This window comes from Coenobita brevimanus, chromosome 100 (assembly GCF_032717465.1).
Source record: "Coenobita brevimanus isolate Jiangsu-jjx chromosome 100, ASM3271746v2, whole genome shotgun sequence".
Lineage (NCBI taxonomy): Eukaryota > Metazoa > Arthropoda > Malacostraca > Decapoda > Coenobitidae > Coenobita > Coenobita brevimanus.
Window position 1 is genome coordinate 34,608,394 of NC_137053.1, and position 13,968 is coordinate 34,622,361.

The window sequence follows — 13,968 nt, forward strand, 5'->3', positions numbered from 1 at the left end:
AGAGAGAGACTTTGTTATAAGTCTCATGAATTCCCTCAATGCAGAGAAAGTTACAAGGTTTAAGCCAGAGTTCTAATACTGGCACATCCAGCTGGGCTACCTAAGCTTGTTCTTTACGTTTCATCAAACGTTATAACCATGCTACTCTAATCTCATCTCAAAGCCACTCCCACCCTTACTATCCCCTTACTTCCCCCGTTAGTTGTATTCCTCCCTCTCAACCATACCCCCCCCCTTCCCTTCCACACTGATATACCATCCCCCCTCCCTCATCCACCCTACCCCCAGCAACTATTTGGTGGTGTCTCGAATCATTCAGTTGGTGTTCCAGGGTTCACTCATACAGGTGGACAGGATTGCCAACGCTAAGTGATAAACTCGGGAGTGGAGCAAACTGTACATGTAAAAAACTTAAATTTTTTGAGATGGATATTTTTTTTTATAAATAGGGTATAAAAGATTAATCTTTAGCCTCTTGCTCAATTTTGCTAAATACACTACTCAAAACAACTAAGGGAACAAGATTAAATTTTTGATTTGTGATATTTCCGAATCTATGCTTTGTTTGGGTTCAGAAATAGTGTTGTGAGCTGAGCAATGATTGAGGAACCGAATACATCTGTGTGAGTTTTGTCCTTTCTGAGTATGTCAATAAAAATGGGAGTGTCACCCTACCCCTACATAAAGAATGAAAATTTCATTTTTCATTGAGTAGAATTGGTCAAAATCAGCATCAACATGAGGTGTTTCTGGCTTTGGGCGATGTTGTTGTGTTTCCCTGTCATCACTGAGTGTGTGCGGCGGTATTTGTCCATAGTTGAGGCGGCTCGAGCATTACAGATGCTTGAGGAAGGACACACCCAAAGAAGGGTTGCCCAAGGCCTTGGAGTGTCTCCTAGCGTCATCAACCGGCTCTGGAGACGATACCAAGATGACGGACTGTACACCAGAAGACCTGGGCAAGGTCGCAGACGCATGACATCCACAAGACAAGACCGCTACCTGCGAGTGCTGGCCACCCGGAATCGACAGAGTACTGCCCGGGCACTGCAAAACGACTTCCAACGGGCGACTGGGGTCCGTGTCTCAAACCAGACTGTGCGCAACCGGCTTCACGAGGACGGCCTTCGGGCTAGACGACCTGTTGTGGCCCCAGTTTTGACCCTAGCTCACCGAAGAGCACGTCTGGAGTTCGCCCGAGATCACGTACAGTGGCAGTTACGCCACTGGACCCCAGTACTGTTCTCAGATGAAAGCAGATTCAGTTTCGACCAACGACTGCCGTGTGAAGACATGCTGGAAAGCGGTACGCACCGTGCAACACTGTGGGACATGACCAGTATGATGGTGGTTCCGTAATGGTCTGGGGGGGCATATGCATTAAGGGACGCACAGACCTCGTTGTGCTGAATGGCGGTAGCCTGACAGCTGCACGATATGTGGAACAGATACTGGACCCTGTGGTAAGGCCTTTTGCTGGAGCTGTGGGAGAGGAGTTCCTTTTCATGAACGACAATGCTCGCCCTCACACTGCACGTGTCTCGATGAACTTCCTCCAGGAGCAAGGGATCGCAATAATGGAATGGCCAGCACGCTCACCAGACCTCAATCCCATCGAGCATCTATGGGACATGCTGGCACGAAAGGTACATGCTCGCCAACCTCTGCAACCGAGCCTTTGGTGGGAGAGTGGGAAAACATCCCCCAGGACGCCATACGACGCGTGATTCGGAGCATGACGTCGTTGTCGGGAGTGCATCCAGGCAAGAGGAGGTTACACTCATTATTAGAGACTTCAGAACCAGTTTTTAGGACAATTCTGAGACATTCCGTGGCTGAGCCTGTCTCTTGTTCATTTCGGTTTTGCGGGTTATCTGGTACTCGCTTGTTCCAACAATAAAGTTCTCGTTTTGATTCCTTGCTGAACATTGCCTTCCATTGCTAACATATCGGGGAATACCCATAAGCAATTCTGAACTTAAACAAAGCATAGATTCTGAAATATCTCAAAACAAAATCTTGTTCCCTTAATTGTTTTGAGGTATGACGGTTCGTGTGATTGGCATAGTAACATATTTACCAATGTAAAATCACTCTGAAATGCAATAAATCATTTAAAAGAATTATTAAGGTAATGATTCACATACAGTATATGTTATTAGAAACACTTAAATACATAGGCGACTTGATATAGAATTTAAGCATAACTTGGTTAATCATATTCGCAGATTTATTGTTCACGATGGGTCAAAAAACAATTCAATTGCATATACTTCGTGATGAACTATTGTGTCTATCGTTGTGACATTCGCTAAATGTGAAGCATTCACAAATGTTCTGAAAATTGAATGTGAAATACACCAAATCAATTCCAAATCTTAAAAGAAATTTCTGAGAGTGAAAAAACAATTTAAGAAACTTCACCGAGCCCCATGATTCAATGTAAAAAAAAATATATATATATATTCAATCTATAAATGTTTGTGTAACACAATAATCCACCTTTTCTTATTTAAAATATTTCAATTCTGTATTAACTTTTGACAAGGAATAATGATGAGCTATTGACTCTCACAAAAAAATTAATAAAAGTATGAACAAAATTACAAGACGGAGATATGTAATAGTTCCATTTATTTTTGTATTCCTCATATCACTAGACATCTATATAAAATATGCAGGTTGAAGGAACACTGAATGATTTGCAGTAATGTCGTCTAGCGATTATTAAGATTTTTATGTTACGAAGAGAGTCATTTGTGACATTTTTCATTTGTGGTGTAGCGTCAGGGTAAACAAGCGGTTCAAATTTTGTTACTGTAAAAGCATCTGTCCTAGAAGTAGTGCAAAACTATTAAACATGAATGATCCTGAAAACCGCATTAAATATTCAGCTTCCACAAATGTACTTTAACTTACCTCTGAAACACTCCCAACTGCATCTTTGATTCACAAAAAACATATGAGGGTAAGAAGATTCCTCCTAGACAAAAATATTCAACAAAGCTTAATGATGTGTCAAGCATGATGAAATCAATTCATATTTAAAGAACTCCAACGTTGGAGCTGTTTAAGCCAAAAGAGGATCGTTTGCTTAGAAACGTGTAAACAACTTGGAAATTTAGAGGATATTCTTTTTATTTGTATAATTTGAGCATTGAAGTAGCATCTTGAGCCTCCTGATAAATTTTACGAAATGGAATATTTTCGGGGTATGACGGTTCGTGATATCACAGTAAATATTTTAAGGTTAAATCACTCTGAAATGTAATACATTTTAAAAAAAATTGTTTAGGTATTGATTTAGATATATATTATTAGCAAAAATTCAATACATGGGTAATTTGATATACAATTTATAAACATATCTTGGCTCATCATATTCCCAGTTTTATTCTTCACGATGGGTTTTAAAAAAAACACGTTGCAGCTACGTCGACCTCAACTGTTGTGCCATTCATGGTGAGATTAACTGGATTTGAAATTTTGGTGATTTTTCTTCTTCTTTCAAACAATCAGCCGTTATTTCAAGCATGAGAAATAGTGCTAATTATCAACTTTTTACATCTGAAAGCATTCGCTTCGGTGATTGTTGAAGGCTAGAGTAGTGGCTGAATAAACTTTTGGAGGAAATCGCCAAACATAGAATTTCCACAAACGTTCTGAAAATTGATTGGGAAACACACCGAATAATAATATCCCCAACTTTGAAGATATTTCTGAGGGTGAAAAAACTTACATTTTGGAAACTACATTGAGACTTCTGGTTGAATGTTAAAAAAAAAAAAAAAAATTTTTTCGTTAGGCAAAATCTTAAAACTGTGATACTACGTGACAAGGAAGGTTTGATGAGCAATAACTTTCAAATAATAATTAATACAAGAAAGTATAAACACACAACTCCGAGATATGTAAGTAATTACCATTTATATATTCATTGTTAATCTCTCGAGACATATCATTAATGACAGCTACAAAAAACGAAGGTTGAAGGTCGTCCGGAGATTAGGTGGATTTATACGTTAGGATTTCTGTTTTTATAACTAGGGCTTGAGAGTGGCAACTTGAGCCCCATTATCAAATTTAATGAATTGGAATTTTTTCCCAGTATCATTATGAATGTTTACAAAGGTAAAATCACTCCGAAAGAGTTTCAAAGAGAATGTTCTAGGTATTTATTTATATATATATATATATATATATATATATATATATATATATATATATATATATATATATATATATATATATATATATATATATATATATTAGTAAGGAAAAGAAAATATCCGTACTGAGATCTACAGTTTATAAACATTACTTGGTTCCTCATATATGCAGATATTTTGCCCATAAGTCCAAAAAACGTCAGGTCTCAGGAGCGTGGACTTGAATTGTTGTCTCTCCTTTTCAGATAAACTGATTTTTTTTCTTTTTGGATTTCACTGGCTTTGTGAAAATATCTCATAGTCGTGACCAAAAGGATAAAAAGGAGTCGTAATTTTACACTAAAATATCTAAATATGCAATTTCCTCACATTTACTGAAAATGGATTTACTTAGAAATATTTCTAACGGCGAGAAAATCTCATTTAGGAAACAAAAAGAAATGTAAAAAGAGTTGGAATCTCAAGTGTTTACTAACAATAATTTTCAACTGATATGGGGCCACCAAAACCTGCTAAAATTTCGAATAAGCGGCATTTCCTTAGGTAAAATCTCTAAGAACTGAGATAACGCGAGAGAGTGAATATTGATAAGCTTTTGACTCTCACATAATTTAATACGAGAAATTAAAAACACCAAAAATTGCCATTTGTATCTTCATTCATCTCCGTATACATAGCTACCAACTGTATGAATATCGTCTTTAGATTGCATTTTTACGTTAGGAAGAGGGTCATTAATATGTTACTCATTTTCGTTTGTAGAGGAAAAAAATAAAGGTCATTTGTTATGGTAAAAGTATACGCTATAGTAGTAATTCAAAACTATTCAACCTGTGATCCTAGAAACCGCACAGCTGAGGGCGAAAACACTAAATATCAAACATTGGCCAATGAATTCTAAATTTGCCGGGAAACAGTCCTAATTACCTGAAATTAAAAATATATATATATATATATATATATATATATATATATATATATATATATATATATATATATATATATATATATCTGGGTGTGATAATTCCGCCTCAGAGAAAAAATGGTAAGACTAAATGTGGTTAAGCGTAGGATGAAATGAATTCACACACACACACACACACACACACACACACACACACACACACACACACAAAGCTCTCGCTCAGATTACTATATGCAGAGCGTTGTAGTCGGCTTGGCCCACTAAAGGATTCTCGTGGCTGATACATTCTGCGGGCTGACGTCGAAGTGATGCGTATTCTCCCGTGTGGGGCTAGCGTACTTCTCAAAGTGCCTGGCCTATAGGAGGCAGGAAGAGGGGCGAGTCCGAGGCCGGCTGCTCAGGGGCACACCTCAAGACCGACTCTAGCGCTGCAGAGTCCAATGCACGATCCCCCCACTCCAAAGAGTTTCGTTTGATTAGAGCTGTGTAAACAACTTGGAAATTATGAGAAAACGGATATTTTTATTTGTAACTTTTGCATTATGAGCCTTATTTTAAAAATATGAATATTTTCACGATATGACGGATCGTGTGATATCTTTTTCCATATTAACCTAGGTTAAGAAAACTGATCAGGTATTGATTATCATTAGGAAAAAGTAATTACATGGCAGGACTCATACAGTCTATAAATGTTACTTAGTTAATCATATACGCAATTTTATTGTTCATGGATCTAAAAAAAAAGAAGAAATGATGCAGGACCGTCGACCTGAACTGGTGTCTGTCGGGATGAAAATAACTGGATTTTGAATTTTCCATGAGTTTACATTGTTTTTGATTCATGTTATCTGGGACCTAGTGGGTAAGTAGTACCAATTATGAACTACTTTCGACTGATAGCATCCGCTTAGGTGGTACTCTTGCGGTCAGGAGTTCTTAGCCACCCTCGTCCAGCCAACCCGTGTACGTGGGAGCGTCGCATTCACGATCACAGAAGTTGCCTTCGATGCATTTCTGTCGAAAAATATCCCTTCAGCTTTGGGCTTGTACAAATAGATAAAGCAATAGTACTATTTACTCTGAAGGTCTGACTCTGATAATTAGAATATATCATAATTATTTAATAACTTGTTTCTCGTATAGAGCCAAGCAAGTGATAAATATGTATATTTGGTTCCACTCCAAGACGTCCTGTAGGTTTGAACCAGCGAACACAGAGTGAACAAGTTTGAAACATTTATTTAACAGGAGAGAGAGAGAGAGAGAGAGAGAGAGAGAGAGAGTAGCGGGTGCCTGTGAATTTTAGAGGAATGAGGTGGAGAAATTAGGTGCTCAGCACAGTTAAACAGGGATTTTTCCTTTCGTTTCGGCTGGCTTTATATGCCTAAATGACTAAATGAAGGTAAATTATGAAATATAATAACTGCATGACGAAGTGGTAATAGGGTCTGGCTTATGGTTGTTTGGTCCAAGGTGTGCAGAGGTAAGCCTAATTCCAGGCAACGGTCGCTGTTAAAAGTTGGATATTTTAGGTCCCACTTATTTTAAATATTCCATGTATGTTTACAGTACGTGTATGCCCCTATGGACCTATTTTCACTCCATGAATATTTTTAGTAATGGACATTTTCACATCTCGGAGCACAATCCTCCATGGATCTATTTTCCTTAATGACTTTTTTTTTTTTTTTTCCAAAGACGCCTACTTTTCTACGTGACCTATTTTCCCACGAACTAATGTTCCCCATTGATGTATTTTCATCCCGACCAATTTTTCCGTCAGCCTTGAATCTCTCCATGGATACAGGTTTCCTACATGGTCGTATACCCATGGATGTATTTTTCATAAATGAACCTATTTTCCCCATAAACCTGTTATCCGACGTGGTTATATCACCCACTGATGCGTGCAGTTGAAACAGACCTCTTAACCAACAGATGGACCTGTTGTAACCCACTGGATATATATACGTACTTCAGCATAATTCCAGAATAATATCCCCTGTGGACCGATTTTCCGGACACCAAACTCTTCCCAACTCGGACATTAACTCAGATCACCTAGTCCAAGTGGCCTGTTTTCCCACAATCCGTCCATCCACCTACAGACCCACCCATCAACGCACATACCCACAACCTTACTCAATACAGAATGTCTCAAGAGTAGGACGACACAAACCGGTCTCTTGCCTTGTCCTACTAGTAGGCCCACCACCCACCCCACTTAAACAATGCACGAATCCCACTCCACCCCACTTAACCAGCCCAACAACCCTTTCCCCTCCCTCTCGCCCACCCACTCCACCTAATCCGCCTGTGAAACAACCAGCCTACACTAACCAATCCACTCACCCAGTCACCAATCGACCAACCCGTATACCATGCTCCACAAGTCAGATGACTCAATTCAACACACACACACACACACACACACACACACACACACACACATAGGCGGGGTGGATTTCCTTACACGAAAGATGAGTCTCACCGCTTAACTCAGTCTGTTACCGGGTATTCTTTACAGGGAGTTTGCCAGGCCGTAGATAAGGGGCTTCATTCCGGCTACATACACATGATTTTATGCGATACGAGTAAATAAGGTGCTTGAGCTAAACAGGGAATTTTTCCCTTGGCTGATGAAGGAGTTTAATCCCAGGATAACGTCTCGTCGAACATAATGAAAGATGGATTTTATTCTTGGTAATGCCAGTTGACTTTGTTAAATTATTAGGCAGGCTGCGTAACTTCTGTTAAATGCCTTAAGTTCGCATTTTTTTCTCCCTCTGGTGCTTGGCACCTGGAGATTTTTGGCAAACTCATTAGTATTTTTCTCATTAACTGGATATCTCTCTCTGGACAGAGGCAAATTACTTAAGCACAGTTTTTTGTTAAACCAACAGCATTTATCTCCTAATTCATTACTTCAACGAAAACAATCCTTAAAAATAATTATCACAAAGCAATGCAAGTTCTAGTGACTGATGGAAGAAATAATCACACTGTGGCCTGTTTTCAATGGATCACAGAAATCCAGGGTTTCTCATCCCTTGCATTTCCCTGTGTCAGTCTGCCTCCACCTCATTATTCCAAAATTCAATTTCATATCTCAGTATTGCAAAGATGTTTTTTGCGCTCTCGGGTGACTATTTTTTTCTAAGTCCCTTTTCCTCTTCAATTTTCTTTCATACTAGTTATCACTGTTGGGTTTGATTTTTCCTAGGTTCGGCCTATGGTTTAAAACGAACTCTTATTTTAAATAATCATTTGGCTTAAGATGCAATTTTAAAACCCTAGTCATATGGATAAAAATAAAATCCATTCTAAATCTAATTTTATTTTTCGGGGACACTCAAACGAAATTTATTGTGGTAAAAAATCCTTTTAATGCCACCTTGTTTTACATGTGATTCGATTACTTTTCATACTTTACTTCAATTCTTTTCATAACTGGATTTTTTTTTAAAACCGTATTTTTCGCCCCCAGAAAACTTTTCTTACACACACACACACACACTTAGACATGTTTCCCAACAAATGTAGAGTTCTTTTCTTGAAGTTTTTAGCATTTCCATCCATAAATAAACGGATTTTATCATCGGCCCATTATTTACAACTTAGTGATAAGGACTGGATTGAAATCGTTTGTAACTCTTGATTTTTCACTTTTTCCGACAATCTTCCAATCAAAAGCTTATTCTACTTAAACAAATCGAATCTCAGTTCTCTTAATGCATGAATCGATTTTTTAAATAAATTATTTCTCCTTATAAATGGGTCTTTTTTTTTTTTTTCCGATCTGCGTTATTTCACATTAGATTTTTTTTTTTTAAATAGAAAATTGGGTATGTTTCTCGTAAACTTTGAGTACACATGTGGAAGGGTATATTTAACGTTTTCACCAAAAAATATACGTTCTTTAGCATCGCGCCAATATAATTGTGACGTGGACGGTGAATTAGAAAAAGAAAAATTTATTGACTCCTCGGTTATGGAAGGTATCTGTAATATCTCAATAGGCAACTTATTAATATGAATCCTTCTCTAAACGCCATTGTATTTTGTCTTGGGAGATAAATAAGCGGAATTAAACCAAGTTATAAATATCAGTTTCATCTCTCAGTATTGCATTATTTTTCTTCTTTGCCTTTTAATCTTTGTCAATACATCAATTTTCTTTTACATAAGTTATCACTGGTCAGAGTACCTTTCCATGAAGAAATATGGTTATAGTCTAATACGACCCTTGATAATGCACAAGCATTTCTTTTATTTATAAATCTGTTATACGGCTTAAGATGCTATTGTAAAGCCATAGCCATACAGATGAAAAGAAAATCTTGTCTAGCTCTAAATATTTAACATTTTTGATGACCCTCTTTTAACAAGCGAAATTTAGTATCTTTAAACGCCTCAAATGCTAGCTCTGTTTACGTGTGAATCGATTTCTTTTTATATGTTACTTCAATTCTCCTAATAGCTGGAAGTTATTAAACTGCCTTGATTCAATTTGAGAAACGTTTTATGAATTTCAGAAACAGTTGGATGTGCTTTAAAACAAATTTTGATTTCGTTTATGAAAGCGTCATAATTCTCGTTTTTAAACAAAATAAACGCTTTTTGCATGACATAAATGATATTAATTGGACCTATTGCAGGCCCTTTTTTTTTTTTAATCCAGCCTACGATGAATGAAAAGAGTGCCATTTACTATACGACCTTGCTAAGGCAAAAATCTAAACATTCTCAAAATAAAGTTTGACAGTTCACGTAAGGCTCCCCCAAACTGCATATTGTTTCTCTGTCTGTTGTGCATGATAAATCTGCGGCCTTGAGGAACCAAGTTATAACAGTATATCAATTAATATCTCAGTATAGGAATGACATTTTTACTTTCTAGTATTCAATTTTGTCTGGCTGAATACGTCACAAATTTTTAAAACGAGTTCTGATCATTTAAATTGTTTTTATTTTAGGAAATACGTCTCATCCCTAACACGATCCTTTATAATGTGGAAGTATTACACATTTTTATCAATTTAATCGTGTACCACAAGGTTCCATTTTAGAACCTAAAACAACAGATAAAAATAGAACCCCTAACTCTAATATTTTATTATTTTTTAGACGACATCCACACCAAACGAACCTTATGCTTAAGCACATCAAATGTCAGCTCCTTTTACGTGTGAATCGTTTTCATTTATAGCCAAGTTATAAGTGTTATCAAGTTTTCTCTCAGTATTGTATTGATGTTTCTATTGTCTTGTTTGCATTTTTATCTGTCTCTCAATACGTCTTCAATTTTCTTTTACACGAGGGATTACTACTCGCAGTGATTTTACATGAACAAATATTGCTTATAACCTAGCACAACCCTTGATAATGTGCAAAAAATTTTCTCTTGACACTAATCATGAGGCTTAAGATGCTGTTTTAAAGCTTTAGTCATACGGAGGAAAAGAAAATCCTAATCCAAAATTTTCGCTTTTTTTTTTTTTTCGATAGCTCCTATCATCAGGCGATATTTATTAGGCTTAAAGACCTGAAATGCTTGCTCTACACTTAAATAAATTTCTTCTTATCTATTACTTCAATTTTCCTAATAGTTGAGTTTTTTTACAGATAACCCGCATTTATTCACCCTGAGAAATGTTCCCTGAATTTCAGAAACAGTTGTGTGTTTCAGTATAAATTTAGAGTACATTTATGAAAGTTTCATTTTTCATTTTCACCCAAAATATATATATATTTTTTTTTCATATGTTACGTGATAAGAATTGCACCTATACCAAATTTCTTCTGTCTTAAGTTTATACTTGGCAGCGTTTTTTGTTTTGTTTTATTCTGCCTACAATGAATGAAAAAAAAAATTACATTTACTAGACGTTCTTGCTCAAGACGACATTGATGACAGTTCATGTAATGGCTCCTGTCGTGCACAAGAAGTATGTGGACTTGAGGAACCAAGATTTAAATGTGTAGCAATTAATATCTCAGTATTGCAATGATATACTTATCTTTTTGTAGTGAATCTTATTAGACTCTGATTACCTCCTCAGTTTTTTAAAGTCAGTTTTAAGGGTTTGGATCACGACCCTTTATAATGTGGAAATATTCCAGTTCTTTATCAATGTAATCACATAACACAAGATGCCATTTTAAAACCTAAAACAACAGATGGAAATAAAATCCTTTCTCACTCTAAATTTCTTATTTCTTTATGACACCCCCACCAATTGATCCTTTCCGCACTTAAACACAACAAATGTCAGTTTCTTTTGTGTGTGATTTCATTTCTTTGTATAGTATGTCAATTCTTCTTGTAAGTGGAGACTTTCTTCTGAGCTTCATTTTTTCAACCTCAAGTTTTTTCAGTTTTATAAAATCTTGGCTAGGTTTCGCAATAAATCTAGAGTAAATTATTTTGTGGTTGCATATTTAGCGTTTTCACCAAATATACGCGGTTTTTAGCACCACTCCTGTATAATTGATTTTAATTACTCCTACGAAGGATGCTTTCTTTTGTAACAAGTTCTCACTTAGCACTCTTTTCTATTCGTGGATGATGGATTAAAAAAAAAAAAATATATATTGCTAAGTTAAAAATCCAAACTATATCAAGACGACATCTATAAAAGTTCATATTAATGTTTCACCAAAAGGCATTTTTTTTTTCTATATCATCAACTAGAAATATGCTGACGAAGCAAGTTATAAATGTTTATCAATTTATTACATCAGTATTTCAATGAAGTTTTACTTTCTCGATTTCAGTTTTATCTGTCCGTCAATACGATTTCAATTTCTTATTATACGAGGGATCATTGTTTGGAGTGATTTTACCTAGGAAATTTGGCTTAAGGTCAAACACGAAACCCGTTTATTTACATACATTACTTTTAAATGAGTAATAATTAGGTTGAATATGTCATTTTAAAGCCCTTGACAAATGGATGAAAATAAAATCCATTCTAAATCTATATTCTTCAATTTCTCGATGACAAAATCATGCGAAATTTATTGTGCTAAAAAGCCTCAAATGCCATTTTGTTTTACGTGTGAATCGATAACTGTTCATATTACATCAATTCATCTTACAGCTTGAAGTGTTTTTGTTTTATTTTCTCCAAACTACATTTTTCACTATCAGAAATGTTTTCTGAAATATAAACAATTGGGTGTGTTTCCCTACAATTTTAGAGTACTTTTCTGGATGTTTAATTTTTAGCATTTCCACCCCAAAATACACGGTTTTTAGCATCAGCCGAAAATAAGTGATTTAACTGCTTCTAAAGCGGATACTTTCACACGACACTATAGTCATCCTGGGTAGGGTGAATGAATAAATGTCATTAATAGATTGTCTTGGTAAAGTAAAAAAAAAAAAAAAAAGATTCCCAAGACGATATTTATGCTGCTCGTGTAAAGACAACGGCACTTTTTTTTTTTTTTTTTTGTATGTCATGCTTTCGAAATATGTCCTAGTTTTAAATGTTTATCAATTTCATACCTCAGTATTGGAAACATGTTTTTGCTCTCTCGGTTTTCTGAATCCCACTTCCTTGTTAATTTTCTTTCATACGAGTTTCCAGTTTTTTTTTTTTTTTAATTAAATAAGGCCTTTGGTTTAAAACGAACATATGTAACTGGTAAAAATTCCTATTTACTAAGCTTTAATTAGGCTCAAAGTTCCGTTTTAAATTCCTAGTCATATGGATAAAATTAAAATCCTTTCTAAATGTAAATTTTATTTATTTTGGTGACACTTTCAAGCGAAATTTTTTGTGCTAAAATCCCTTCTAATGCCACCTCGTTTTATGTGTGGGTCGATTGCTTTTCATATTTTACTTCAATTAATCATATAACATTTTTTTTTTTTTATATATATACATTTCCCCTAAACCACACTTCACCCTGAGAAATGTTTTCTGAAGTAAAGAAAAAACAATTACGTGTGTTTCCCAACAAATTTAGAGTTCTTTTCATGAAGTTGAGCTTTTGGCATTTTCACCCAAAAATACATGGTTTTAATCATCAACCCATTATTAGCAATGCCATTCTACAAACTTAGAGATAAAAATAAAATTTCTAATTAAATTTTTCATTTTTTCCGACGACCGTCCAATCAAAAACTTACTGTGCTTAAAGAAATCAAATGCCAGCTTTTTATACGCATTAATCGATTTTTTTTTTTGTGTGTGTTGCATCATTTCTCCTTATAACTGGAAGATTTATGTTTTCTGATCCGCATTATTTCACCCTGAAAGATTTTTTTTTTTTTTGAAGTATGTTTCCCCGTAAACACTGAGTACATATACGTTTTCACCCAAAATACACGGTTTTTAACATCACTCCAATATAGTTGATTTGAATTACATCTAAATTGGAAAGTTTCTTTCGTAACAGACAGCAGTATTTTTTATTGCTTTACGTGACGTGTACGGTGAATTAAAAAAGCAAAAATAGTGGGCTCCATTGTTAAGGAAAGTATCTGAAATATCCCAGTATGAAATTTGTTACATTTAATTTGAAGCGCCATTTTTTTTTTAATATCTAGGACAAGAAATAAGCGGACAAACCAAGTTATAAATATTATCACTTTCATCTTACAGTACTGTATTTATATATATTTTTTCCTTTGCATTTTTATCTGTCAATATTTCTTCAATTTTCTTTAACACTAGGCATTATTGCACGGAGTGATAGCAAGAAGAATTGCTTAGGGTCGAAAACGACCCTTCATAATGTACAATTATGTTTTCTTTTTATTTAATTAGGAGGCTTAAGATGCTATTGTAAATCCATAGGCATATGGATGAAAAGAAAATCCTGTCTAGCTTTTTTTTTTTTTTTTTGATGGTCATCAAG

The 13,968-nt window shown here is 35.4% G+C and overlaps 1 protein-coding gene across 1 annotated transcript; it reads left to right on the forward strand.

Moving 5' to 3' along the window:
- Positions 1–762: 762 nt before the first annotated feature.
- LOC145414628 (uncharacterized) lies at positions 763–1,359 on the forward strand. The gene has a single exon (XM_080284154.1). It carries the CDS (start codon positions 763–765, stop codon positions 1,357–1,359), a length of 597 nt encoding a protein of 198 aa, XP_080140280.1.
- The last annotated feature ends 12,609 nt before the right edge of the window (positions 1,360–13,968 follow it).

What these genes read in the sequence shown, in the direction of transcription:
- LOC145414628 (XM_080284154.1), top strand. Translation starts at nt 763, where the DNA reads ATGTTGTTGTGTTTCCCTGTCATCACTGAGTGTGTGCGGCGGTATTTG.